A 27,126-nucleotide genomic window follows, 5' to 3' on the forward strand; every position below is an offset into this window, starting at 1 on the left:
CCGACCCCGACCCCGCAAATTGTAATAAAAATTCGGGTCCGCCCCAACCGAACAGAGAGCTCGTATGGCTGCGACGGGACGGGCGTCCATGCGACCCTCCCCCAGGTTTTGCATGCCTGTTTTAGTGTTCTCTGACCTCCATCATCGTCGTTAGACTCGACAGGCTGTGAGACCAGCGCCCTCTGTCTCGTGGTCTGCGATCTCGAGCGAGATCCACTGAGCTGCTGAAACTGGGTAATAGCCCGCCTGGTCCTTGACGATAGTGACCAAGGCTTGCCACCACCAGTCATCCTCGTCAAGAATCATCACATTGCAGAGCCCTGCGAGTCCCTCCTTCATATCACGTAATGAGGTTGTGCTGCTTCAGCCCATTGCGATGAAGGGGTAGGAGACACGCGCGCGGCGAGACCACGGATGACCTCGAGCCAGATGCGAGCTACTCGTCATGCATGCACCTTACGTCTGCAAGCGTGTATACCAATAGCACATCGGATGTACTCACGCGGGTAGAGATCGTGAGATGGCGCACAACCGTGTTTGGCCGCAACAGACAGTACTTGTTCAAGGCTAGTGACAGACGTCAAGACGGTCCAGGGCTAAAATTGATTGGCAAACGCTCGTCAGTCGCAACCTTCTACATCCAGTACCTACTTGCTTACTCTGCCTCGATCCGCCAAGCGGCGGCGGTCGTAAAGGGTCCCACTCTATCACTGCAGTGGTCGTGTGAACGAGTAGGACGCGATGCCGCCCTGCACTCTCCATGAACCATCCATTGGTATTCCCCGGATTGTCGCCTTGATTGCCCCAGAGAGGGTGTTGTCATGGTCGTAAGTCCCATGTCGAATGCGGTTTCTGCGGCCCAGCCTGACCTCGCGATTACATGTACGACGTAAGGCCTTGAGCTCTTACCTTTTGGATATTCTTGCCTTCTCCGACCTTGACTTGCCTACTCTATTGTCTCAGATCACTACCCATAACCATCTCTCAACCCAGGCCGTTGTCAATCTGGCAATACATCTCGCATCTTGAATTCCGGTCGACCTAACGCAACCGTATCCAATCATGCCAGGCGTACTTCCAATGAAAGTGATCAAAGTTGGCAACAATTCGCAATGCCGCATTGCGCAAGCCTGCGATCGGTCAGTCACATCTCATGACAATGCGTAATGTCCTGATTACTGACGTGCTGCCATCAAAGTTGCCGTAGCAAGAAAATAAAATGTGACGGCGTTCGTCCATATTGCTCGCAGTGTGCTGCTGTCGGTTTTGAATGCAGGACCAGTGATAAGCTCAGTCGACGTGCGTTTCCGAGAGGCTACACCGAGTCGTTGGAAGAAAGGGTCAGAGTCCTCGAGGCTGAAACGAGGGAGCTGAGAGAGTTGCTTGACGAGAAAAACAAGAAGATCGCTTCACTTTCTCACAGCCAACCTTTGCCCTTGACTCAAGAAGGCTCGGAGTCTCGAAAACGATCCCACGCAGCAATGTCCACCAACAAATCTGCCGAACAAATCAGAGCGCCATCAGCGAAGCCTGATGCGAGCAGAATGCCGCACTCACCACGTTCTCCTCCTACAAAGCCAACCGCCTCTCCCTCAGACCAGCTACAGCCGTGGTCTGGACCCACGCATGGCTTCGAACATTCTCGCAAGCTTCGCAAGGCCGCGCCGGCTCGTCTCAACACTGCGTTTGAGCATCCGTGTCTGCGCGATCAGGCGCCGATAACGCCGTCGATGCAGAGCGCCGACCAGGTTCCAAATAGCGCGCGGTTCCGGGATTCGATCGCCCAACAACAACAACAACAGCAATCGCTCACATATCCGACACCCCGTTCGGAGGTAGCACGATCACCCAGTATTGTGTTCGGACTGCCGACGTCGGCTGAATCGGCTGTGTCTGGCATTTTATCGTCTCAATCACTTCAGCCGGAGCGCGTTCTATATCCAAACATGAATTACATTCCGTATGGAAACGACTCAAACGGAGCTCCTGTGTTCGCGCATTCCAAATCGGACTCTCGACTTCGCGGATGGGGGAACTTCATGAATGATGCAGAGAGTGAACCTCTCACAGTCTATAACGAAGCCTTCGGAGGTCCGCGCGTTGATGTCCTACTAGAGGGGTCGGAGCTGAAGCCCGCTCATTCTAGCATCATGGCCAATCCATCTATGGCAATGCATCATGCATCTTGGGCTTATCATCAGTTCGACAGCGATGCGGATCACTCTGACAGCGTCATGTCCTTCTCACCAGACGATTGCTTGAGCAACGGTGAGGATTTGGCAGCAGAATGGGCGAGTGCGAGCAGCTGTCACGAAGACGGCACGTACAATCCCATGATGTTATCCGAGTTCGCACATCCAGAAAACACTACTTTGGATACTGTACTGGCATTGTAGACAACCGTCGTGCTAGTAGCTCGTCTGAGAACTACGACAACTACGAGCAGAAAGGGTTTATGGCACAGCTAATCGCCCACATCACAGCCGGCGTTCGGCTTGATCTTTGCTTGAAGATCGAATTGCGCGAGTCACGATCTCTCCACGAAATGTGCAGCGCGGCGCTGCAGCGAGGCCTTGGCTCTCCGATCGCTCGAGGGCGGCCTGATGACAAGGATCCAGTCTCTCGTTCCAGCAAAAGCATTATGTACAAAGCAAAAGTACCATCAATTTCAATCAGTAGTATGATCAGAGTTTCGAGTTACGCTTCGTTTCAGTATTGCTACCCAAATGTGTTGCTCTCGACGAATCATCGAGCCATGTGGCCATTTCGGAGGGCTGTCACATGTGAAGCCTATCACGAGATGACGTTTTAGTCCGATAAACCCTCTCATCCCACTTTCCTATCTGGGCACTTTGCGATCGTGATGCCCATGTGCCGTGAACATATTTATTGGATATGCGACTCCCTCCAACAGTTCCAGTGCCGCAGCCTCATACCCAAATAGACAATAACCCCCTGCACATTTCGTCTGAATTCCCAAAATGACGGACAAGGTACTGCTCCAAGTTCGCTCGGGTCGGAAATTTCATGATTCTCATGTTGATCGTTGCAGAATACCTCTACTCTCCAGTCATATGTTGATTCGGTACGACAGTCTCTGCTATATGAATCCCCGACGAGCTCCAACTCACCATAGACACATCTTGCTAGGCCACCGGGGCCGCTCAAAGCCTCCTCGGATCTCTGACTGGCAGTCAAGCCGATAAGGTCACACTGACCCAATTTTTGATATGAAAGAGTGTATCGCTGACTGAACAAAAGGTCGAAGGCGATCGTACGTCATTCATGAATTCTGCTCGTTCAATTTGCCAAGGCGTCTGATAAAAGCCCGCAGAGAAGCAAGATGTTGCAAAGGCCAAGGATGACGTGTCACACGCCGGCGCCAGTGTCGGAGGTTACTCCGTATCTGCTTCTGGCGTTGCCGAGAATCACCCTGACCGCCAAGCAGGCTCTTGGAATCAAACCATAGGAGCTGGCAAGGAGTTTGTGGGTGGTACTCTAGGTCTGCAGGGCCTCAAGACCGAGGGTCAACAGCAGAATGAGCAAGGCAAGGCTCAAGAGGCTGCCGGCCAACTCAAGGACTACGGTACTGGTATCCAGGAGCGTGTGGTAAGCATAGTGACACTGATATCGAGCCAAGATGTTTCGAAACTGACACTCATCAATCCAGGCTGGTACCGTAGGTGGTGCTATCGCCGGTTTGACTGGTGATGCCGCCGAACAGGAGCGTCGTCAAGCACAGCACGACCACGGCAAGACGCTTCAACGTGGAGCCGAAGCAGATATCACAACGCAAGCGGACGCCGATGCACGCCAGGCTGCCCAAGGCAAATAGACTGCATGTCGGATCCACTTCTAATATCCGGTTTACATGGATGGTACGGGTGACCGGGCTTAGAAGCCAGATCGAGGTCGAAGGAGAGTGTTGAGTTTATTTTTGTTGTGATGATGCCAGGAAAGATATCGTGATTGCGCCTGCGCAAGAACACGAACGCAGAACCATTTCACCTCATGGCACGATGTGCTCTTCATAAGTGCCTGATTCTATAGCCATAGTATATTTATCCATGGCGAGCCTGAGCATCGATGTCTGAGACACGGTGCCCTCCACAAGATAACCCCAAACAGAACCCTAAGAGGCAGCAGCCTCGATGGCAACCCTACCCTCCAAGGTTAGCAGCCACCGGCCGGTGGACCTGCCCATAATCATTTAATTTAGCCGTGTTTTCTAAGCACTCGTGCAATCCGGTTATCTGGACACCGCCGCTCCACTTCCAGGTTCATTTACACAGTAAATCAAACGTGTGACCATGACCTTGAGCTCTTCCATTACTCATGCCAGCTGATGTCCGCGCTGCGCAGCCCATGGCATTATCGGCCTGAAGCGGCGTCCTTACATCACTTCAAGAATGTTTATGCGTGGACATCTCCGGTAAATCCGTCGCTAATTGTCCCGCCGTGCGACATCCTTATTTTAGAACCGCCTTTATCATAGGCGTCATCGCCGACGCTCACAAATCGTCCCACTTCATGAGATTACAATGAGCTCAAGCGGACCACCACCTGACCACCCAGATGCGACCTCGACTCGCGAAAGGAAGCCTGCCATGGCAGAGGCCATGTCCCGTCCTCCCATACGGAGAGACTCTTTTGACAGAGTGAATGGGGAATTTCCCAAGTGCGACGCCGATACCGCACCTCGTCGTTTCTCCACCGGCGCTGCAAAACTACCCATGCCTGCACCACAGGTGTACGCCGCTCAGGCTGCTGTAGAAGCGGAGTTGGATGAACAGAGGAGCAAGTCGCCTCGCGAGCCACATGATATCAGCGCTGCCATTTCACGGTTTAGTTTGCGCTCTGACACGCCCTCAATAGCGCGACTTGCGGCGCTCACAAGTCCATGTTATTTCCACAAGCGATTTGGTGACGCAGTGGACATCCAGAAAGTCCTGGAGGAGATCCGTCTTGACGATCAATTGTCACACAGCCGACTAATGCAAACGGCTGCAAGTGTCAGGGAAGTTTCGAGGCAGCTGCAACGACGGCCACTGAAGCGTGCTGTGCGCAATGTCATGGTCATCACAAAGGCCCGTGATAACACACTCGTGACCGTCACCAGGGAGCTGGTAGAATTTCTACTCGCCACGCCTCGTTACGGCAAAGACGTCGGCGTGAATGTGTGGGTGGACTCGAAATTGCAGAAATCGAAGCGTTTCGATGTCGACGGGTTACTAGCGCAGAACGACAAGTTCAAGGACATGCTCAACTTCTGGACGCCTGCGTTGTGCCTGGAGCGACCAGAACTTTTCGACCTCGTCGTTACCCTTGGAGGTGATGGCACCGTCCTATTCACATCTTGGCTGTTTCAAAGAATCGTCCCGCCTGTGCTTTCTTTCTCGTTGGGTTCCTTGGGTTTCCTTACGAACTTTGATTTTTCGAGGTACAAGGAACAGCTGAACCACGTCATGGGTGACAGCGGGATGAAGGTGAATCTACGGATGCGGTTTACCTGCACAGTGTACCGAGCACCGGCCTTCTCTACCACGAGCTCAAATATGTCGCTTGCGTCGTCAACAACAAGCCTTTCGACCATTGCCGCGCAATCTCACCCGGAACCGCAAAGTGCCAAGATAGAAGGCGAATCACATGAAGTTTTGAACGAGCTAGTCATCGACCGCGGGCCGAGTTCCTACATCTCGAGTCTTGATCTCTACGCCAATGACAGTCTCCTCACACGCATCAGTGCCGACGGAATCATCCTAAGTACGCCAACGGGAAGCACCGCGTATTCGTTGAGTGCAGGCGGTAGCCTGGTGCATCCCGACATACCAGCTATATTGCTGACTCCGATTTGCCCGCACACTTTGTCTTTCAGACCAATGCTACTCAACGATGACATGGCGCTCAAAGTCTCCATTCCCTCGACTGGACGAGGGAGCGCTTTCGTCTCGTTTGATGGCAAGGGTCGGGTCGAGCTAGGTCGCGGAGACGAAGTCGTCGTTCGAGCGTCACGGTATCCATTTCCTACCGTCATGGGTCAGCCATTAGAGTGGTTTGATAGCATCTCCCGCACTTTGCGCTGGAACACAAGAGCTGCAGAGCAGAAAGGGTGGGCTGGTAACGCTGAGGGGACGAGCGCCGAGCTGGACAGCGAGGAGAAGCTCACAGCCGGCGGCGACAAAGATCCCGAGTTTGACATCGATTTTGAGGATGATGCCGAGACCGTGAGCACGAAGGACAGGTGAGTCATGCTCGGCAGGTTCGTCATACTCGAACGTGCGCTTACCAGATGATCAGTGGATATGGAGGCACTAATTCCGAACGCGGCGGCAACCACGAGAGACCTCAAACTTGAGGCATGCCCCTTCGAGAAGCAAGAAGTGAGGTATGTGTCTTTCGGAGTTTACACGCATGTCTGTCGAAGGTTGAGATATCACGGGTGCGGCACGAACCCGAGCCACGGCGGTGAGAGGAAATTAGAAACTGGTTGATCATCTGTCGACACCGCTATGATGATGCAACCGGACGCCGACGGACAGGCGAATCTTGCCCATGCAATGTCCGCGCTGGACGATCACACATTCTAGGGAGAGATTTCCTAGGACGAGTCCGCGAGGGTCGGCTTCGCCGTAGTTCTTGGTGTCGTCATAATTCGGCCGGTGATCACAACGGCATGTTTCAAGCACGCCGTGTCTGAGGATCGCTCGTGAAAACATTGCGCGTCGATCAAGACGTTGCAGGGGTGCATGATCTCATGCTCGCAAGAACCGCCAGTTTGGCAAGAAGGATGAGCATAGAAAAGAGCCGCAAGGTGCGACCGCTTCTCTGCAATTTACATATGCACATGTGTCGTTACATCTGGTGGCCATTTGCGTGGACACACTTTCCATTGCGTGTGCGCAGAGCCACCTATTCCAAGTTACCACTTCCAGGGCTATCATGGCGCACCACCGACCGTTGCGCGGGCGGCGGCAGAGAGGTACCCGCATAGTTCCCCGAGACATGGAACCCTACGTGTAGCTGTAGTACATCACTCGTATTCCTTCGCAACATGACTATAATCTGACTTACATTCTTGCCTCTACTGCCTCGTTCCAGTCTACAAGTGGAGTCAGCCTGAGTCCAGCGCGACAATCGCACCTGAGCCGACTGTGTCACGCAGGGGCGGCCTGTGAAGCGAATCACCTGATTCGGCTGATCCCGAACGGGGATACGATGATGAGCCGATAGGACGTTGCTCACCTGGGCAGCGACAGGTAATGCATGTCGCCGTCGTCGTCGACGAATTGTGGCCAGTTCTGCGTCCTGCACAAGCTTGTCAACGCTCAACGCCGCGCCCCGATGATGAACAGGGATACCGCGGGAAATCGGCGTGCCTGTCAGATCGGCCGCGCGCGCGGGTTGCGCGTCCCGCGACGCGAACACAGTTGATCATATCGCATGCACGCCCGCTATGTGCTCATGCATTGCCATCTCTTTGTCGCTCATACGCATGCCAGCGCATCCTTGCCTCCCGCCCTCCACGCATTGCGGTCCGCATACGTTCCAACGTTCAACAAGATCGAGCTCGGGTCGATCGCTTTCCGTTGTGCATACAGTCAGTAAGACCCTGTTTAGGCCGGCATCTCGGGGCCAGCCATACCGTCGGTGTATACGAGGGCGCCGGCCAGCTGAGGGTCACGTGAGCTATAGCGCCAGGCAAACGGACGTCTTCGTCCCCGAGAAAGAGGACAAATTTCAAGAATCTCTATGATATAGGTCATATCACCAAGGTTGGCTCGTTTACACCCAAATTTAGGACGGCGGTCACTCAAAACCCACGGCTTCGGTAGAAAGCGAGGTTTTTGGCCTGTTTGGAGGTTCCCGCGACGGTCCCGGCTAACCCGACGGCTCACCCGCTGGGGACGGTATAACGAGCGCCGGCTTCGTGAAGCATCACTGTACTCACGATCTTCTGCAGAGCTTTGCGAACATCCTCATCCGCGAAGTGGGATGAACTGAAATATATGATACAAACTCACAGATACTTCAGAATTCATTTCAGGAAAACACATCCAACTGCTTGAGACTGAGCCATTTCAAGGACTTCTCACTACTTTAGGCTCTGAATCATTTCACGTTTTCGTCTCAGACCTGGGGTTCCTGAGTTGCCTTGCAATCTGACCTTGACATGCCGTTTTGCGGCCGGCCCGCATGTGTCAGACATCGTGATCCGCTTTCATCGCTGATCGAAGTCCGGGAGCGCGGGATCTCGCAGAGTCGGACGCTCCGTTGATACCGGTAGGAAATGACAGACAGTACCCAAACGGTCCGTACGCTCCTGGCGATTGTCTCCAACGGTAGGTGACATTGACATGATTTCTGTCTGCGACAACAAGCGCTTCGTATTGCGATGAACTCGACACATGCGCTGTGAGAGGGCACCGCTCGGCATGCATGTTGACGCTTCTTCGACATGTCTACGATGGATTCGCCCGCGAGGTGTGCCGTATACGTTGTGTCGGATCTGGTCGTGCCGTTGCTTGCAACGAGGACCGATCTGCTCTTCTTCTCCCTCGAAGCTACCCGACTGATGTGATCTGCACCCCTGGTGTGCCTGCTCTCGTCAAGTGCCTGCTCGCTTCGAAACATATACCGGGGTGCTCCAGCCCCTCGGACTATTTTCCTTGCTCTGTCTCAGGGCTACGACACAATCGTTGCGGTATTCGTCCTATTACGTGACGCGAAATCACTAGAGCGATATATACTACCTGATCCGAACCCAAGTCTGTCGAGGCCCACCCCCACGAGTTTTTCGGAAGTCAAAGATCTCACGTCAAGAACGTCCAATAAAGAATAGACGATCCCTTGATCGTGACGCTTTCATCTACCTCACAGCAACATCACGGCCGAGATTCTCACCAAAAAATACAGCTAACATCTCCCTGGAAGTCCTGCGCTCATCTTGTCAACGACCACGCGCGACCTGAAGTGAAGCCAAGCTACTAAACGGTGAGCAGCGAGCGCTGTCATTCTCAAATCATTCTGGCTCCCTGGAACATATCAACCCGGATGTTATTACCGCTCATCCATTCGAGAAGTTCTACGGTGGTTTGCTAAGTGGCAATACTGGATTTGCCAATCATGCCTTCTCCAGTCATCGAATTTGCGGATCCTTTCGCCAGCACATCTACAGAGCCCAGATTACAACGGACAATAACAGATCAGAACAATGCTCTATCGCCCAGTACCGTGATCAGCCGGCGGAACAGTGTTGCAAGCGGCATACAGAACCCTCAAAGGAGCGATTCTGATGACGAGCCAGAGGTCGCAGACATTGAAGAAGATCGACAATCAAGGTCGACCGCAATACATACCTCATCACCAGCGCGGACTCGAGAGAGCAGCAGTTCTCCGGAGCGACCTTTCGACGCCACTCTCGACGACCAGGGCGACATTCCCGAGCTCTCCGCCCATATCACCCAGCAAATTCACCAAGCGCTATCCCGCACCGTTGAATCCACAAGACCGAGACCTGCAATAAGGAGTCTGAGTGTGACGTTGACCATAGAGCCAAACGTCGATGAAGAGAATAGTGGTGACACGAGCTACCGCTCACTGATCGCTGATCGAGTACGAGAGACTGCGGAGAAGGTCGAAAGACGGGAGCGCGAGGAACGAGCGTGGGTACATTCCGGCTCAAGATCTGGCTCACCTCAGCGTGCATCAAGGCCGGAACCAGTTCGACGTACGACGTATCGTGTCACAGAGATCACGCAAGGCGACGAGAATGCCGTACCGCCCAGTGCGGGCCGAGACCCGGCGCCGGCTCCGGAGCAGCAACGGAGGCAGTCAAGTTCTGGTCCTACGGTTCCTGACGATGTCGACGACTACTCTGAACCTCCAAAGAATTACCGCAGCGGTATCCTAGCTGCTCTTTTGAAATTACACGGACAGCAGAATGGCAACAGCAGCACCAACAACACTAGCGGTAGCAGCAGCAGACCATTCGGAAGGCTCCGTGTGACGCAAAACTTCAGCGTAGATACAAATTCCGCCGAGCACGGCTGGCACTCACCTCCGCATTCCCCGACTGCAGCAGAGACGACCACTCCCTTGGGCAACCATTGGTACTCACATGGACGGACCCGCAGATTCTCCGTGGCTTCGGCGAGCAGCACGCTCATCGGCTCGCGAGAGCCTAGTTCGGCAGGACTAATCGATGATGGAAGAAAGGATAGGAAAGGAAAGAAGTCCGGCATCAATAAGCGCTCGTTGAGCGCCAACGCTGCCCTTGCTGCCTTGAATCGTCGTCTGAGTACTCGGTTACGAACGGACGAGGAGGTCAGAATCACAAAACACATCGCACAGACGATTCAACGACAGCGATATTTGCTACGTTTATGCAAGGCGCTAATGCTTTACGGAGCACCGACTCACCGTCTGGAAGAGTACATGATGATGACGGCGGGAGTGCTTGAGATCGATGCTCAATTCCTGTACATTCCAGGCGCCATGATCATCTCATTCGACGACACCGACACGCATACTGCCGAAGTGAAGCTTGTCAAAGTCACCCAAGGATTAGATCTGGGCAAATTGCGAGACGTCCACGAGATCTACAAGGAAGTGGTGAGTAGACCCTTATCGGCTTGTGTCACACACACAGGGAATGCTAACGTAATCATCAGGTTCATGATCACGTCGGCGTTGAAGATGCAACGCTCAGGCTGAAGGAGATCACATCGAGGGGAGTCAAGCACAGCATATGGTTCCGCATTCTTTTCTACGGAATCGCCACCATGTGCGTCGGTCCCTTTGGATTCGGCATGCGTTTGATTGACCTGCCCATCGCCTTTATATTGGGCTGCATCCTAGGGATTCTCCAGCTCATTGTGGCGCCGCGGTCACCTCTTTACGCCAACGTGTTCGAGGTCGTCGCAGCGATGATCACTTCGTTCCTGGCGCGGGCGTTCGGAAGCATCAATGGTGGCAACCTCTTCTGCTTCTCCGCCCTCGCGCAGTCGTCAATAGCACTCATCCTACCTGGATACGTGGTCCTGTGCGCATCGCTGGAGCTACAATCGCGATCGATCGTCGCGGGAAGTGTGCGAATGGTATACGCCATAATCTATTCCTTATTCCTCGGCTTCGGCATCACGATGGGAACGGCCTTCTACGGCATCATCGACGAAAACGCCACGTCGGCCACCAAATGTCACCACCCGTTACCCAACTACTGGTTCTTCTTCTTCGTCCCTTGCTTTGCCTTTTGTTCTTCAATCATCAACCAGGCAAAATGGCGGCAGATTCCTGTCATGGTCTTTCTCGCCTTTGCCGGCTACCTCACATCTTTCTTCTCTTCGAAACGGTTCGCGGGCAGTCCGCAGATCAGCAGCACCCTCGGCGCCTTTGTCATAGGCGTCCTGGCGAACGTCTACTCGAGGATGGGGCATCGGGTCGAGAATTGGGTCCTGGACGTCTTCGAAGACCGCGTGCTGCCGTGGTGGCAGGGAATGCGGAAGCTCGTGTTTGAGAGGAGTAGCACCCGCGACACACCCAGCGCGATGGAACAAGGCGCGGCCGCGACGACGACGACGAACACTCCAGTGACCCGCGTGCGGAAGATTGGCTACAGTCTTGCGGCCGCTGCCATGTTGCCGGCAATCTTTGTGCAGGTGCCGGGAGGTCTGTCGGTGAACGGCTCCCTGGTCTCGGGAATCGCATCGGCCAACCAGATCACGGGTCACGGCTACATCAGTCCGAATGTGATCAACGGCACATCCTTCGGATCACCACAAGGCGGGTTGAATGCCGTCATCTTCAACGTCGCAGCCTCGGTCATTCAAATTGCCATCGGCATCACCGTCGGCCTGTTCCTGAGCGCAGTCGTCGTCTATCCGTTCGGCAAGAAACGATCCGGACTATTCGCCTTTTGAGACAAAAGAAAGCGTCTCAACGATCTTCTATCCTCGTCCCGACTCGATGCTGAAGCCACCACTACAACTCTCGTTCATCATTCTTTTCCTATCGACGTTCTTTTCCCCGGTGCGATCTTGGAGATTAGCACATTGGTGTGCAACGGAAAGCCCCCAGTCAGTCTCCTTCCCCTTCTGAAGTTTTCGCATTTGCGAGGGCACGTTTGGCACGAGCGGCGGAACATCACGATGTGATGGCGCACGCAACATAATTGTAATACATTGTTCGATCCCCTCCTTTGAGAGAGAGAGAGGTTTACTCTCCGCGCCGGAAACCCTGCTGGCATCAGGGTGGGCGGGGGCCTGCTCGGATCGTTTTCTTTCCTCTTCCATTTCAACGGGCGTTTCGGAGGCAGCATGGAGTTTGGGTTCGGTGGCTCATAGAGATTCTTCTTCCTTTCTTTTTCGTACTGCCTTGAATTCAACAATGTCATTTGATTTCTACGATCCCTTCCGGAAAAAAAACACCTTTGCCTTTTTCACATGACTTGTCATCCCATCCTCTCAAGGGTGAAAGGAGAGTGCTCGCGCCTCACCGAAAACGGCCCCTTCCAAGTTCCTATGATGTGGATTTCCCCCTGAGGCAAGACGGTTCTACGGGGTCTTTGGTGCCGACACGTGGAGCTCCTCGTCGGGCTTCGCGGGAGGCCCATGAGAAATAGATCAACATCTCGGACCTTGATTCGGATGTCTCTCCTACGGGGGAATGATTGGCAGTCGGAGCCGGTCAACGATCTACGTTCGCGTGGCTTCCCTCCCTTTGCCATCCTCTCCAATTTTCGATGTTTGCTGAGATGGTGACGCTACAGAGGCTCGTTCGTCGCTCTTCCCGACACCCTTGCCGGGTATGCTCTTGTACGAAAGCCATGATGCCAATGCCTGCTACGCGGTCTGCTGATCGCTCACGATCCACAATGTGTCTGCCCTCTCGAGGTCCTCTCGAGGAGAAGTGAGGCGTTGTAGAGGAAGAGGGGTTGCAGTGCTGGCGCTCAGCCATCACTCGAGGTGAAGGAAGTGGTGAAACGTGTTTGCGGGCATCTGGTTTCGGTCGGTAGACTAGGTCAAAGGAGGCTGGGGCGTGCACACGTGTGTCCGCAGGTAAACCAGTACTCAGGGCGTATGTATCGCTGTGATGTTCTACTGTAGCAGACCGACCTGGGGTGGAACACGAGACGGGATGATGGTGGAGTTGTCTCTCCCCTACTACCCATGTTGATTCACCAAGGATGCACGTGCTGTAGTGGGTATTGATCGACACGGCTATCCACGGTTCCTGCTGCACCACCATGAATTGCGTGTCGTGGTGGTTGTGGCGGTGCTGCGTACAATACCGCGCGATGACTGGCTCGCCGCGTCATGAACGTGTGTGCTGTGTGGCGCAGGTCGTCCGAGGACAGACCGGATGGATTTCCACTCTGTTTACTGTCCTTCAATCCGCAGATCATTTACAATTTCACTGCAACGACATCGCCTGTATGCGCACTCTTGCCTACCTGCTCCGTACCTAGCTAGACGGAGCAATTGGCGTAATGGACACTGCCACACTCTGTATACGCATACAACCAGCAACGGTGGAGAGACGTCATCGCCGACGCTCGTGCCAATCTACAATGATGAGCGTGTTGTCTGTGCTTCGATCGATCATCACTCCAGTCCGTATGCGACAAGTTGTTTGGATTGCGCCATGGACATCTCTGGGCGAAGAGGACGGCGACGATGGACTTGCTTGACTACCTAGGTATGTCGGCAGTTCTAGATAGGGTCGATACAGTGCTGGGCATGATACGTATCGCGTTGCAAGCGTGAACAGCAAACGATGCCTGTAGCGCACTCGCACAAATGCACCAGGTGGATTGGAGCAGCACCACTCTTCGCCGCTGGACAGGTCATCCAGTAGTCACTTGGTGCGGAGGGACCATCCATGTCGCTAGGCACGCATGGCAGACATCATGTCGCTGTGGGTCGAACGTGGCCACGCAAGCGCCAAGCAGGTATAGTGTCGAGTGGATGGTGGTGTGTGTCAGCCTCTCGAATTTCTCGAGATCGTAGGATTTGATACTGTGTGCCAGGTGGTCATTGTATAGACTTATTTTATTATGAAGTGAGGCACGATGAGGCATGATGAGTGACTTTCAACGGGCGGAAGAGACAGAGAGACACCTAGGTAGACAGACAGCGAGAGAGAGAGAGTGTGTGTGTGTGAGGGAGAAATCTTGGAAGCGCCAATGTTTGCATGCAGACCAACGGCCGAAAGTTTACACGGCACCTACCGAGAAAAGCTCGGGGCGCACGCGCGCAGATGACGTCAATCCGATGTTTGTCCGAGGCTTTCTTGCCAACTTTATTTATTTACTGTTCATCGTCGCTGGGGGATGATTACCACCGCAATCGCGATTGTACACATGATACATACAGCACATGTACCTCCTCCTCCCTTCCTACCTGCCCAGTTACGTAGCGAAATGGTCGTCGAGACGAGGTGACGTTCAGTGTGTCACCATAGTGCCGGAGACCGATGAATTGTAAGTAGTACGCAGGTGCCAAGATGTCCAAGTATGCCTTGTAGTAGAGGCGACGGCGGCAGTGTCGGCAGCAGCGGATACCACTCACATTGGAAGTAATCATACGGAACAAGAAATCGTATGTCTGAAGTAGTAGTGGTGGTAGTAGTAGTAGTAGTAGTAGTAGTAGTAGTAGTAGTAGTAGTAGTGAAAGAATGCGGTGATGATGTTTCTATGGGTGGTGCTTCTCCCCAATGACGAGCGGATGATGGTGCGGGACTGCACATGTGATGATTGACATTCATTCGTGGGCAGCCAATAACCAAGCCACCGACTCGCTTTCCTCGAGAGCAGTGACGAATCCCAAGCGGGCGCATCGTCATCACCATGGTTCATTTGGCCTGGGCGTCTTCGCAGCTGAGAATGGTGGTAGGGTGGTGATGATGGTGGTAATGGTGGTCCTGTTGCAGATTCGGGCGGCCTTCCGGTCTCGCCCTCGCACAAGCTTTTCGAGAGATACTGTAATAGAATGCACAGAGGCATACACCGACCACCTTCTTGCATAGCGCAGAACAGTACAGTAGCAGCAGCAGCAGTAGTAGAAGTGGTAGACTGGTACTTACCCACAGAGCAGGAATAGGGCATTCTTCCAAGACAGTCTAGTGACGAGATCTAACGTCTTCCTTCCTCGTCATAGTAATATTAATCGCCCAACCACCCCTCTGCTCTTCCTTTGCTTCTCTTTCCTCTTCCTACGATCACCAACGACCACAACTTCAACAACAATCATAACAACACTCCCACAACCTAATCCTCAACCCCCCAAACCTCAGCCAAAATGCCTTTCACCGGAAGGTAAGTCTCGTGCCTGCATTGCGATTCATGCGCGATCCGAGCTTGGGAGGGGAGCGGCGTGTCGCTGTCGAAAAGCTCCGCGTCGCGCGAGAAGCGACTCGTCATGTTTCCTCTCCTATCAAGCTTGGATCTGCGCCCGCGCAACCGAACACTTTTCTGACCGAATCCTCCAGCGACATCATCAAGATCATTCTTGCCATCCTCCTGCCCCCGCTCGGCGTCTTCCTCGAGCGCGGCTGCGGCGCCGATCTCTTGATCAACATCATCTTGACCTGCTTGGGTTACATCCCCGGTATCATCCACGCGCTGTACGTATCTCACCTCTGAACTTCCACGGGAACGCCTTACGAAGCAGGCGCGCCTGCGCGCTGTCCCGAGAAATCTCCATGCGCCAATATATATATGCTGACTTGTCGCGCAGCTACATCATCCTCAAGTATTAGACGACGCAACGCGCGCGCGCCGCACCGCGCACACGTCTCTAGTCAAAGCCAAAGAGATGCAGACCTCAACTGAATGAAGCGACCGGACCTCCCTCTCACCTAATATCCACCTGTTTCCTCTGCTTTCCAAGCGATACCCAATCTTGCTTCATCGCTGCGCGAGCCGATTTTTTTCCTATGTCGAATACCTCTCACATCTACACCGAAGTCATGCGATCCTCGCGCAAGCCGAATGTCATGCGAGTGTCCGCTTGACCAGACGCTCCGCTCTGTCCAACGCCGCCATGATCAATCGTGTCCACACGGTGGTCCGAGCTCGGCAGGAGATAGGTGTGGAAGATTCAATGCTTACTCGACGTTGATGGGGCTGTGTGAGGTTGCTGGTGAAGTGTCTCTTGTGACAGATTAAAAAAGTCTCTTGTCAGGAAGAAGGAAAGCAGGAGGATCGCGATCAGTGAACCCCCTTCTGATACCATAGCTTGAAACCAAGAACTTTTACGACCATACTTCATTCCTGTGCCATCGTGAAGTCCTGTCGCTCATCCATGCTTGCAATGCAGCACATCAGAAAGGGTCGTGTGTGGGACCTATGCGCGCGACCACGAAGTCGTTGCGAACCTTGGAAATCTACCAGGTTACATCGTCCTGCGTGGTCATACTGTGGCGAACACCGCATTGGTATATTTTTCTATCCTATGAGCCAGCCATGCAGGCCTGCCGCTACTGATCGACTACGTGTGCAGACCCGTCCTTTGCGATGTTTGCTACTCGCCATGCATCCATCCTCAGTCGCGGGCGTTCGTTGCCCCTACCATCTCTCCTCCAGCGCCTCACCGCAGCTCTTTCTCGGCGAACTTGGGAAGGACGAAAGCGGCCTCGTGGACCTTCTTGCTGTAGTATCGGAAGAGGCGGTCCTCCTCAGCGTCGCTCAGCGAACGGAGCGGCTTGGTGACATCGCGGCTGCCGTCCTTGGTGCAGACCATGAAGCCGATCTGACCGCTCGGGTAGGTCGGGATGGTGGTCCAGCCGTACTCGGCCACGGGGAACACCTGCTTGACCGAGGCCTTGAGGTTCTTGATCATACTGAGGTGGAGCCATGGGTTCTCGGCTATGTGAAATGGGAAATGTCAGTGATTTTGCAGAGGCAATTTTCGCGGACAGTCTGGCTTATAGCAGGTGGAGGGAATAAGCTAGCAGCCCATCACGAGAGCCGAATTGCCAGCAACAAGAGAAGCAGCAGCAGCAGCAGTAGCAGCAACGAGCCACCTCCTTTCTTCAGCAAATGCAGAGAAGTCTTAGGGAAAGGGCTTACAACCTTGGGTAGTAATGACACCGCCTTCGCGGAGGGCGCCGTGCAGCAACTCGAAGTACGGCTTCTGGAACAAGCTCTCGGCCGGGCCCTCCGGGTCCGACGAGTCGGTGATGATGACATCGAACGCGTCCTTGTAGTCCTCCAGGAATTTGAAGCCATCGCCGACGTGGACCTTGACCTTGGGGTGCTGGTAGCTGACGCTCATCTCGGGGAGGTACTGCTTGCTCAGGCGGATGACGGCCTCGTCGATGTCGCACAGCACCGCCTCCTCGACGCTCTCGTGCTTAACCACCTCGCGCAGCACGCCGCCGTCGCCGCCGCCGATCACCAGCACGCGCTTCGGCTCCGGGTGCGAGAACATCCCCAGGTGCGTGATCATCTCCTGGTAGGAGAACTCGTCCCGCTCCGTGCATTGGATCACGTTATCGAGGACCAACACCATCCCGTGGTTGGTGCTCTCGAAGATCAGCACGTCCTGGTATTTGCTCTTCTCGTGGTGCACCACTTTCTTGACCCGCAGCGTCATGGCCTGGCCGGGCCACATGTCGCTGATCTCGCGGAACCAGCCATCGACGATGGTGGGGTGGGTGATCTCGGTGGACATGGTGGTGGTGATGGTGGTGGTGGTATATGTCGAGTGTGATGACAGTGGAAGACGCAACAGAGGAGGGGTCACAGGAAGCAACGGTCGTTTTGATGGACGACCCAAGCAATACGAGTAGGGATTGATTCGGGAGGAGAACAGTCTAGCGTTTCGAGCAGCAGCAGCAGCAGCAGCGGTATTATTATGATCGAACTGGCCAAGTCTTTGCCGGCTCACTGCCCGTCGGCATGTAATAGTGACCCGCAGAAAATTCATGCGCGCCCGACCTTGTCACATCGCGCGGATGCCCAAGTCTTGATTGGGAAGCTTCGAATCAAAAAAAACAAAAGATTTTTTTGCCCTCCTTCTCGTCGCGTTGCGGAGGAGACAGGGACGTCACAGGTGGGGTCAATGGGTGCAATGTCCCCAATGGGATTTGATGGTGGGGGTCGTTGGCCATACATTGTCACCCGAAGAGCAGGGAATGCACAATCAAACTTCACATGGACCTGCAGTAACGATATATCACCACTGGTGTATGTTCTATGTTCATATATGTATATGTATAATTATATCTGAGCAAAAATCAAAGAGCTGCTGTCGACTCTTATTCAACCAATGTCGGACCGGCTCGTGTGTCTGAGATCTGGCGGCAATGGGCGCTGGTCCATGACGCACGTATACCACCTGGGCACTTCTTGAAGACGCGTTTGTCATCTCTGCGGCTCGTTGACACCAGCGTTGTAGTATAAATGTGTTGTCGCGAGAGGCCTGTAATCACCACAGTTCTCCTCGTCTCCATTTGAGAAACAGCATTCCCGCTCTTGTGTAGTCCATTATTAGCCGCCATGTCTGACATACGGGAGCATTTGCAGAAACATGGACATCTTCGCTACGACGAGGATCTGAGCCAGGTTATCAGCCCAAGTACTCGCCAAGTATTGGAGAACTATAGCAAGATCCCGCCGGCAGAGGTGGAGCCACATATCTACGCCGTGGTTTGTTGCATGGCACTTCCATGAGGATTGATCGTTCCAGCTGACACTCACAATAGCGGGACAAAGCCTTTGCTATCCATCCCTACCCATGCATCGGCGAAGGTCGTTTCCTCCAACTCGCCATAGGTTCCCACAAGCTCTATCCAGAGATCCTATCACGCATGAAAAAAGACGGCGCGACCTTGCTCGATCTCGGCTGTGCTTTCGCGCAAGATCTTCGCCGCTTGGTCGCTGATGGCGTGGATGGTCGACAGTGCTACGGGTCAGATCTCCGACTTGATCTGATCGATCTGGGATATGAGTTGTTCCGCGATCGTGAGACCTTGCACAGCAAATTCATCGCAGCAGACGTTTTCGACGCCGAAAGCCCGCTCACGCAGCTGTACGGCAAAATCGATGTCATCAACGCCAGCTCCTTCTTCCACTTGTTCACTCGAGATGAGCAACTGCAGATCGCGAGGCAGTGTGTCAAGCTATTGCGGCCACAAGCTAACAGCTTGATAGTCGGTCGTCATAGAGCACAGGTGGTTGCAGGCGACACGACCGGGAAATTCGGGCCTTCAGCTAAGTTCTGGCATTCTGCAGAGTCTTGGGAACAATTCTGGACCGAAATCGGAAATGAAATGCATGTTGAGTTTGATGTCAATGTCACCATGACAGGCGCAAAGTTTGAGAGACTCGAGTTGGCACCAAAGCCTGGCGAGGACGTATCTATGAGCTTCAGCGTCCGACGGCGATGAAGCGGCCAAATTGGCCCTCCCTCGGGTGGGATGTGTTGTGATGAAGGTCACTCATGTAACGACTTCTTCTCCTTGGTCTTGGTTTCTCTTGTACATATGTATTTGGTAACGCATGTGCTCTAGAGGTATTGGATATTCCAGACCCGGCGGCAATCTAAACCATCTAGATTCTTCTGATAAGACCTTGGACCATTTGGGCAAGACATCTGACCCTCGCTTGTGCGGCTCGCTGTCCAGCAAAGTATGGTCCAAAAGCCATTGCATGGGATACTTCTTCTCTGCCCCGTTTATGGAAACGGTAGAATAGCTTCCGGGACTGTCCACAACAAGGAGATGTGTGCCAGTGCGCATGTTCTTTGTCAGCTGGACAAGCAGTGACTGCGTCTTCGAAATCGAGCACGTATATAGTTCATTCAGAGTGAACATCAGAGTGACCAGGTCTGCGTTCTGAATCTGAGCGGCGAAGGGGCCGTCCGAAGTAGATAGCACATCAAATTGAGAAAAGCTCGAGGAGAAGACATCTCCAAGGAGCAGAGCGGCATTCGACTCTCTCACGGCCGCAGAAGCATACTTTGAGAGAGGCGGCGGCTCCACAATGCCTTTGTGCAATGCATTGATCACCTCGCCCCATGCAGCGATATCAATGAAGTGCGCCTCGAACTTTTGTGCGTAGAGATCACCAGGAGGACTTAGGCTGAGCCACGCTCCAAGGCCTACGATCTCTGCGCCTGCTCCGCCACCGAGGCAAACAATCTTGGTACTGATCCTTTCGCCATCTTCGCCACCTGTTGAAGGTACCTGAACATGAGCTGCTATTTCTGAAAAGATTTCTAGATACCCTAGGGCACGGCTCGGGCTCCAACGAGAAGCATAGACGCGCAGATACTCCTGTTTGGAGAAGGTAGTCGCGAAGTCTCGATTGAAAAGATGCGTCTTGATTTCTTGGAGCAGCTGGACATCCTCGTCGGTCGGATGCAGATGATCGCGGAAGATATTCAACGCGGCCTGTTGCACATATGCCGGAATATCGACGACAGACGCCTCCTGCGGGCGCGGACGGTCTACGCTGGGTTTCTGCGTGGTAGCATTACTCGACTTTTTCGTCGAGCTCGTCTTCGAGCGCACATTTTGATTAGATTTCGAACGCACGCCGCCAGCCATGATGTGGGCACTTGCTTCTCTGCTTCCACATGTGGAACGACTTGTGCTAAATGCTCATTCTAGGGCAAACGTTTGAAGGACAGCCAGAAATCAGCCCAAGCGTGTCTAGCAGAGTTATTCTCGATAAATTTAGGATTTGATGTCGGCGTTTTAGACACCGTGGGTCCGACCCTTTCGTGCACGTGCCTTCTCCGCCAACCGCCGCCTACAGGCCAACCACACCACCACCTAACAATAAACATGTCAGATCGCTCTCTCGCTGATATAACCCCGAATGTGCGAAGACGAAGTTCAATGGCCGCTATTTTTTGTAGCTCTAAACCACAGCCTCACGGCATCATCGGAGGTATGCGGTCGGTGTATGCGGCGGTGTCAGCCCGAAGCCAAAAACACGCAGGATGAAGATCTGGTTTGTAGGGAGCGCAGGTGTATAACATGACCAGATCTCCAGGAGGGATTCGTTCCCTTGTCAGAAACATTCACAACGAAAAGCAAGAGCTTCTACGTCTTGAACATACCACTTTGACAATACTAAACAAACGCACCCGCAATGCCGATGAAGATTGCCATCCTCGGCGCCGGCCCAGCAGGTTGCACACTCGCCCGCTTGCTACAGCAAGGAAACGATCAGATCTCAGTCACAATCTTCGAAGGAGAGGCGGGATTGGATTTCCGATCTCAGGGAGGATCCCTTGACCTTCACGAAGAGACTGGCCAGGCTGCTTTGCGGAAAGCTGGACTTCGCGACGAATTTCTGAAACATGCACGCTACGACGGCGAAGCACTCAAGATCGCAGACAAGAACTTATTATGCTATGTTCGAATCAACGGCTCCACCTCTTCTAACTCATCATCACAGCCAGCGGGAGTCCTTGGCAACAGACCTGAGATTGATCGACCAGTGCTACGGAAGCTGCTCTTCGACAGCCTGCTCGAAGGCACGGTCCAATGGAACAAGAAGGTCACCAATATTGACGAAGATCGTAGCATCTGCTTCGCGGACGGTACCACACAGGGCGGCTTTGATCTCATCGTTGGCGCAGATGGGGCATGGTCCAAAGCTCGTCCGTATCTGAGCGCGGTCAAACCTTTCTACACAGGGATCGGAGGCTACGCAATGACAATCATAAACGCAGAAGAAAATCACCCGAAACTACACAAGGTCGTGAATCGTGGCAGTCTTTTCACCTGGTCCGACGGCAAGAGCCTCATGGGCCAATACAACGGCGACGGCAGCATTCAAGTCTACACATGGAGCAAGCGGGAACCCGATTGGCAAGCCACCCACAACACTAGGGATATTGCCGCCGTGCGTAAAGATTGCATGGAGGAATTTGCCGGCTGGCACCCCGACTTGCTGGCGCTGATCCACGCCAGCGAAGACCACGTCACAGCGCGAGATCTTTACATGCTACCCATCGGGCACAGCTGGCCGCACCGCCGCGGCGTGACTTTGATTGGAGATGCAGCACACGTCATGACGCCTTTTGCAGGGGAGGGTGTCAATCTGGCCCTGGAAGATGCCATGAAGCTATCCGATGCGATCATCTCCGCGGCCTCGCATGCCTCGGATGCGGAACTGATTTCACAAGCTCTTGACCAAGGGGTCTCCCGCTTTGAGCAGGAGATGTTCGAGCGCGCGACGGCCACGCAAGAGATGACCTTTGACATGATGAACTACAATTTCAACACGCCCGGCGCGCCGCGTTCCTGCATCGAGCCGTTGATGCTCCGAGCGATTCGAGGGCCGTCGCCGACAGCGGTATCGTGGCTAATGACACCTCTAGTATATGCGTGGTTTGCGGTGTTCAAGCTGATATGGTAGTGGGGCGGTTTGGCGACAAGTAGATAGACATAGACGAGCGGAAATGATTGCTTTCTCTTTACCGTGAAATCACACTTATCTTTAAAATATTTATTGTTTTGCCGACGGACCGTTGTGATTTCAAGAAAGTCGCATCGCAGAACCGTAGTTGTATCATAAAGATGTCGAGTAAAGGTGCTTGCCCAGGTGCTGGTTCGCGCAGCAAGTCAGTTCGTCTCGGCCAAATCGAATGGACCACCCGATGATTGATTTGATACCTGTCACTCCGACGACTTTCCTCTCATTGGGTTGCATCCTCGGGCAGGTCGTAGATTTCGAGTGTCCTTGTTGTGTTGGGGAATGAAATGATATTTAACATCGCGTTGAGTTTGGAAACTTCTCATTCATAAACAACAGAAATCTCAGTCAAGTGTCTAAAATCAAAACGAAACAAAATTCGCGTCGCAATTTTGCTGACATAGAAAACAAGGGAATTTCAACAATCTGCACAAGGATCAACATTGCGAGGCCCAGGGCTCTGAGACCGTCGAGGACTTGTGTGTGACCAGCAGCTGATTCCATTAGAGCACAGCAATAGGGGACCAAAGTTCGCCGAGCTCTTGGAATGGCGAGAGATCTCGCTCCGCGCAAAGAAGCAGCACGGAGCGGGATCTGTCGCGAATCATAGAGAGCTCGTCCCGTTGGTGCCTTTGCAAGCTCAGGCGGTAACTCGCGCGTACAATCCGAAAAAATGACGTCTTCGATTGTGCAATCATAATGAGAATCTGGAACCTGATGTTAGCAAAAGATCAAGTAAAGGAGCTTGTTGGACGCTTGGCTTACCATGCTGGTCAATTCAACGCGTGTAATCGCGTAGCCGGCGGAGCTGAGGCGGCGGGAGGTGGCAGGCGTTTCTGCTCACGTCCGAGATATGTGAGGACGGAGCGAGGCATATGGTGTTGAGTAGCTGGGGTGGGAGAGTTCCCTTACTCAAGACTGCCTCACACTGCCAACTCGCTCTTCAACTTGCGCGCCGGCGGCTCGCTCTGCGACGAGCTCGCAGAAGCCTTGCGCTTCCTCGGAGCGTTCTTCCGTACGTTCGCGGCCGACAGACTGCCGTTCTCCTGCTCCTGTGCTGCCTCGTCCTCTTTCCAGCCGTGTACGCGGCGCATGTGGTCGTAGAGGTTGTACTTGCGCGGGAAGCCGTTACGGAGCTGGGAGCGCTCGCAGCCAACGTATCGGCAAGGGAAAGGGCGATCGCCGTGGCCGTGCAGACCGTGCGCTTCCCGTTCGTGGCGCAAGACGCAGGCCATGGAGGAGAATTGTTGCTTTGAGCAGGCACCGTCCTTGCAGCGGAAAGGCTTGAGGTGGGAGTCAATGTACTTGCTGCGGAAGAGGTTAGCTTTGTATTACATGTGCGAGCACGGGTCGCGCTTTTCACTTCGTTGGTAGACGATGAACGTACTCATAGTTGCACTTCAGCTTCGTTGGCTTGTGGGTGCATGGATTCGACGCATCTCCCTCGTAGTAGCAGTGATAGAGACCATCTGCCTTCGGGCCTTCCTTGTAGAGAGCGTTTGTGCGGTAGCGACCTTCGTCACCCTCCGTAGATAGGCTTGTTGTGGTAACATTAAGGCGACAGGTAGATTGTGCACTGCCCGCCGAGATGCTCATCGGGTAAGTCTGGGGAAGATTGTATGCAAAGATATGGCTTTGGTATGGTCAGTGTCTGGCGTTGCTTCGACTGATTCGTTCTGCGTTCTTACCTTGTCGGCTGTGCACAAGTTTGGTCGAATTCACCGTGATATCGGTAGTCCTCGAAGTCCGCAGTTTGCAGATAAACGGCCGGAAGACCAGAATTAATGGCAGACGACACCTCTGGGCCTGACAATTGATCCTGAGCATAAGCTACCTCGGAAGTAGCTGTCGGCCGGCACACGGAAGCAGCGAGAGGCTCTGAGAGGGTCGCTCCCCGAGACGCTGGAGCTTTCGGCAGCACCGGAATGTTACCCTCGGTCTCAGCAAATGTGGAGGAGGCGACCACTGAATGCGGCTGGATAGCGCGATATTGTGAGCTGGACTGTGAACGCGACATCGGTAGGGCCTGAGGTGTCCTGGGCAAAAGGCGGCGTCCGTGGCCAACATTTGGTTCGGAGAAAGATCTCCGGGATTCACAAGACTGGCCATCAGGAAACAAGAGCAGCGGCTGCTGCACGGCGCAGAGCGCTGGAGAGTCCACGGAGAGATCAGGAAATGTGGTCTCGGACGAAGGCAGGCCTTGGGACAAAGACGAGCACGCATCCGGGGTCAAGAAACTTCCAAGAGCAAGGCCGTCCGATAAGTTCCACTGATGGGCCTCACTTGGCAGAGGGAAATGGTCCACTTTATGTCCGGTGGGGAAGGTATCCAATTCGGGAAAGAAATGAAGGGTGTGCGAGTTCTGGCTCATTTGACTCAGAACAGGCGACAAGCCTACTACAGATCCATGAACGGCGGGATACCATGCGGCGTCATCCGATGAAGGCAAGTCCTGGTAGGCAGCATATCCGGAAGTGGGCCACAGAGAAGTCTCGTAGGGCATGGTATTCCGTTCTACAGGTGCAGATGTGGTGGTCCATGTGTCCTCTGACGATGTGGTCGGGGTCCAGTCATATGGGAGGCTCATGTCGCGGCTCATTTCCGGGTTTAAATCCTGGCAGAAATCGGAAAGGAAACAATCAGATTCCGGCGTGGGAGGGAGATGTGAAGGCACAGGCCGTGACCACTGATCCTCTTCTGAGGGCTCAGAGAACAGCACAGACCCAGGTGAGAATGGTGAAAAAACCTCACTGAATATAAGAAGAGTCAGTCATCGTCCACAATACAGTGAGTGTTGCAAGTGCTGTAAGCAAAGAGAAACAACAAGCATAAACAAATTGGATCATGTTAGCTGCCGGCGAGGTGAAAAATCCGAATAGGGCCGAGCGTGTTCCAGGAGTTATGGCGGCATGAGGAAGAGCATGACAAGTCAGTCTCATGCGCGCGGTCGGCGGTGAAGTCGTAAGCAGGCAGAATGATCGAACGGGAAGTGTGGACGATCCCGGGCAAAAAGTCTAGAGCAAACGATGGCACCGAATCAGGAGCAAAGACGCAGCACAGGAGTCCAAAGAGTCAAGGGTATCCGGAAATCACCGTTCCGTCCTGGATGATGAGCTTCATTGAGCAGTCAACAATCATGCTTAGATTATCGACTTTCAAGTCAGCCTACGAGTACCGAAGTACAGACCCAGGAATTGGTCATTGGCCCAAAGAACGTTCGATCCGGGAGGTCCATGAAATCCGAGGTCCTTCGTTCGGTGGATATGCGCAGGCAGGTTCAATGGAGAGCTGCTACGAAATCCGGCATGATCCAATGGTCCAGGAGCCTTGGCAAATAGTGGTGGGCGAAGTCCTTCCAGAACTGTCTCCAGGGGTGCCGGCGGACAATCCTGTTTCAGGCGACGCCAGATGACCGAGGAAATAGACGTACGCAGATGCCAGAGCAAGCAAGAAAGACCGAGAGAAGAGCAAAAAACGAGAAACGCAACGCGATGAGAATACGGAAAAAAGGAATACCTGGTAGGGGAAAAAGTCTCGTCGCGGTTGCGAAATGTCATCCTGGAAAATGGAGAACGGGTCCTTGCGGGCAATCCAATAGAAGTGGCGGGAGGAGCAAGAAAAGCAAAAGAATCCGGGTCCAGATGGCACGCAGACGCAACGAAAGACACTCCAAAGATGGAAAGCAGACGATGGCTCGAAAAGGAGGAGACTTTTGGTCCTCGGGGATGTTTTTTCTTCTTTCTTTCTTCGAGGGTTGGGAGGAATGATAAGGGGAGCGATAGACTCGTCAACCTGCTTAGGACAAGACGAGTGTGTGTGTATGTAGTATGTTCTTCTTGTGTGTGAGTACAGTGGGAAAGGAGAAGAAGGTTTCGAAAGGGAAAAAGCTGGGCGGTCGCGGGCAGGACGGTTCATATGGGAAATGGGAGGGAAAGGAGCACAGAGAGCGAAGGAGAAGGGGGGGGGGAAATCCGGGCGCTGCAGTGAGGTGTGTGGAAGCTTAGTGTGTGTGTGGAATGTGGAGTGTGGGTGGTGCCCGCCGTGGTGGTGGAGGAAGAAAAACCAAAAACCTGCTTGAGGAGGGGGGACAGCGCAGAGAGACCGCCAATTTTACGCACCACCAAGATTTTTTTCCGTGGCTTCCTCCTGTGCACGGGTGTGATCATAATGTCTTCGTCTGTGACGAGATTGCCGCCATACTCTGTATACTCTGTATACCCAGGTGCCTGGTTGATACTGAAATGTACCAGAACAAAGAGATGTATATACGGACAATGCCACTGTATCATCTGATGGCTCAACTGGCCAGACAGGACAATTTTTCACCGTGTGATGCTGGAGCATGACAAGAACCTCCCAGGAAATGCATCTCCACCGATGATGACACGGAATGACCCACCCGTGCAGCGGTGTTACGAAGCCGAACGGGCGGACTGTGTGATACTGTGTGATGAGCTGCGCATCTCTGCATTGGCCTCCTCCTTTCTGCTTCTCAACTCCGCGCTATGCCAGGATCGGAGCCCGCCGGGAACGTGCATTGCTTGTGTTCTGAAACGCGATTGGATCTGGCAACGATCCTCGCCGTCGTCGCCGTCCGCCTCTCGTGAACTGTCGGCCACTCTTCTGCGACACGAGAGTGCCACGTCAGAGTTTCATGCATGCATGCGCCGTGCCGATACATGCTGGACTTGATG

The 27,126-nt window shown here is 53.6% G+C and overlaps 15 protein-coding genes across 15 annotated transcripts; 7 read left to right on the forward strand and 8 right to left on the reverse strand.

The window, feature by feature from the left end:
* The first annotated feature begins 899 nt into the window (after positions 1 to 899).
* K489DRAFT_266643 (uncharacterized protein) lies at positions 900 to 2,416 on the forward strand. Its single transcript, XM_033600082.1, has 2 exons — positions 900 to 1,139; positions 1,199 to 2,416. The coding sequence occupies exons 1-2, from the start codon at positions 1,063 to 1,065 to the stop codon at positions 2,394 to 2,396; spliced, it is 1,275 nt and encodes a 424-aa protein (XP_033458161.1). The 5' UTR covers positions 900 to 1,062; the 3' UTR covers positions 2,397 to 2,416.
* Positions 2,417 to 2,941: 525 nt separating this feature from the next.
* On the forward strand, positions 2,942 to 4,144 carry K489DRAFT_382165 (uncharacterized protein). The gene is made up of 6 exons (XM_033605308.1): positions 2,942 to 2,993; positions 3,053 to 3,085; positions 3,151 to 3,207; positions 3,262 to 3,274; positions 3,335 to 3,609; positions 3,671 to 4,144. The coding sequence occupies exons 1-6, from the start codon at positions 2,982 to 2,984 to the stop codon at positions 3,833 to 3,835; spliced, it is 555 nt and encodes a 184-aa protein (XP_033458162.1). The 5' UTR covers positions 2,942 to 2,981; the 3' UTR covers positions 3,836 to 4,144.
* A 589-nt stretch (positions 4,145 to 4,733) lies between these two features.
* K489DRAFT_322910 (ATP-NAD kinase) lies at positions 4,734 to 6,245 on the forward strand (the record flags this gene model as incomplete). The annotated part of the gene is made up of 2 exons (XM_033601658.1): positions 4,734 to 5,557; positions 5,624 to 6,245. 2 exons carry the CDS (start codon positions 4,734 to 4,736, stop codon positions 6,243 to 6,245), a joined length of 1,446 nt encoding a protein of 481 aa, XP_033458163.1.
* A 1,661-nt stretch (positions 6,246 to 7,906) lies between these two features.
* On the reverse strand, positions 7,907 to 8,877 carry K489DRAFT_266761 (uncharacterized protein). The gene has a single exon (XM_033600083.1). It carries the CDS (start codon positions 8,629 to 8,631, stop codon positions 8,128 to 8,130), a length of 504 nt encoding a protein of 167 aa, XP_033458164.1. The 5' UTR covers positions 8,632 to 8,877; the 3' UTR covers positions 7,907 to 8,127.
* K489DRAFT_266779 (DUF1212-domain-containing protein) lies at positions 8,878 to 11,957 on the forward strand. Its single transcript, XM_033600084.1, has 2 exons — positions 8,878 to 10,611; positions 10,671 to 11,957. The coding sequence occupies exons 1-2, from the start codon at positions 9,124 to 9,126 to the stop codon at positions 11,916 to 11,918; spliced, it is 2,736 nt and encodes a 911-aa protein (XP_033458165.1). The 5' UTR covers positions 8,878 to 9,123; the 3' UTR covers positions 11,919 to 11,957.
* A 581-nt stretch (positions 11,958 to 12,538) lies between these two features.
* K489DRAFT_266781 (uncharacterized protein) lies at positions 12,539 to 13,417 on the reverse strand. Its single transcript, XM_033600085.1, has one exon. It carries the CDS (start codon positions 13,243 to 13,245, stop codon positions 12,685 to 12,687), a length of 561 nt encoding a protein of 186 aa, XP_033458166.1. The 5' UTR covers positions 13,246 to 13,417; the 3' UTR covers positions 12,539 to 12,684.
* An 875-nt stretch (positions 13,418 to 14,292) lies between these two features.
* Positions 14,293 to 14,597, reverse strand: K489DRAFT_382170 (uncharacterized protein). The gene has a single exon (XM_033605309.1). It carries the CDS (start codon positions 14,580 to 14,582, stop codon positions 14,334 to 14,336), a length of 249 nt encoding a protein of 82 aa, XP_033458167.1. The 5' UTR covers positions 14,583 to 14,597; the 3' UTR covers positions 14,293 to 14,333.
* Positions 14,579 to 15,103, reverse strand: K489DRAFT_372066 (uncharacterized protein; the record flags this gene model as incomplete). The annotated part of the gene is made up of 1 exon (XM_033603299.1): positions 14,579 to 15,103. The coding sequence occupies one exon, from the start codon at positions 15,101 to 15,103 to the stop codon at positions 14,579 to 14,581; it is 525 nt and encodes a 174-aa protein (XP_033458168.1).
* Positions 15,104 to 15,224: 121 nt separating this feature from the next.
* K489DRAFT_382172 (UPF0057-domain-containing protein) lies at positions 15,225 to 15,864 on the forward strand. Its single transcript, XM_033605310.1, has one exon. It carries the CDS (start codon positions 15,341 to 15,343, stop codon positions 15,638 to 15,640), a length of 300 nt encoding a protein of 99 aa, XP_033458169.1. The 5' UTR covers positions 15,225 to 15,340; the 3' UTR covers positions 15,641 to 15,864.
* Positions 15,865 to 16,443: 579 nt separating this feature from the next.
* Positions 16,444 to 17,977, reverse strand: K489DRAFT_382174 (spermine synthase). Its single transcript, XM_033605311.1, has 2 exons — positions 17,072 to 17,977; positions 16,444 to 16,864 (listed from the first exon to the last, which is right to left on the reverse strand). The coding sequence occupies exons 1-2, from the start codon at positions 17,670 to 17,672 to the stop codon at positions 16,587 to 16,589; spliced, it is 879 nt and encodes a 292-aa protein (XP_033458170.1). The 5' UTR covers positions 17,673 to 17,977; the 3' UTR covers positions 16,444 to 16,586.
* A 423-nt stretch (positions 17,978 to 18,400) lies between these two features.
* On the forward strand, positions 18,401 to 19,650 carry K489DRAFT_382176 (uncharacterized protein). Its single transcript, XM_033605312.1, has one exon. The coding sequence runs from the start codon at positions 18,811 to 18,813 to the stop codon at positions 19,387 to 19,389; it is 579 nt and encodes a 192-aa protein (XP_033458171.1). The 5' UTR covers positions 18,401 to 18,810; the 3' UTR covers positions 19,390 to 19,650.
* K489DRAFT_389810 (uncharacterized protein) lies at positions 19,441 to 20,550 on the reverse strand (the record flags this gene model as incomplete). The annotated part of the gene is made up of 2 exons (XM_033606545.1): positions 19,441 to 20,433; positions 20,455 to 20,550. 2 exons carry the CDS (start codon positions 20,548 to 20,550, stop codon positions 19,441 to 19,443), a joined length of 1,089 nt encoding a protein of 362 aa, XP_033458172.1.
* Positions 20,551 to 20,807: 257 nt separating this feature from the next.
* K489DRAFT_382177 (FAD/NAD(P)-binding domain-containing protein) lies at positions 20,808 to 22,442 on the forward strand. The gene has a single exon (XM_033605313.1). The coding sequence runs from the start codon at positions 21,101 to 21,103 to the stop codon at positions 22,373 to 22,375; it is 1,275 nt and encodes a 424-aa protein (XP_033458173.1). The 5' UTR covers positions 20,808 to 21,100; the 3' UTR covers positions 22,376 to 22,442.
* Positions 22,443 to 23,355: 913 nt separating this feature from the next.
* On the reverse strand, positions 23,356 to 24,028 carry K489DRAFT_322274 (uncharacterized protein; the record flags this gene model as incomplete). Its single annotated transcript, XM_033601614.1, has 2 exons — positions 23,356 to 23,740; positions 23,820 to 24,028. 2 exons carry the CDS (start codon positions 24,026 to 24,028, stop codon positions 23,356 to 23,358), a joined length of 594 nt encoding a protein of 197 aa, XP_033458174.1.
* On the reverse strand, positions 23,942 to 25,377 carry K489DRAFT_266981 (uncharacterized protein). Its single transcript, XM_033600086.1, has one exon. It carries the CDS (start codon positions 25,029 to 25,031, stop codon positions 24,117 to 24,119), a length of 915 nt encoding a protein of 304 aa, XP_033458175.1. The 5' UTR covers positions 25,032 to 25,377; the 3' UTR covers positions 23,942 to 24,116.
* Between the last annotated feature and the right edge of the window lie 1,749 nt (positions 25,378 to 27,126).

The sequence above is a fragment of the Dissoconium aciculare genome (assembly GCF_010015565.1).
Source record: "Dissoconium aciculare CBS 342.82 unplaced genomic scaffold K489scaffold_9, whole genome shotgun sequence".
Lineage (NCBI taxonomy): Eukaryota > Fungi > Ascomycota > Dothideomycetes > Mycosphaerellales > Dissoconiaceae > Dissoconium > Dissoconium aciculare.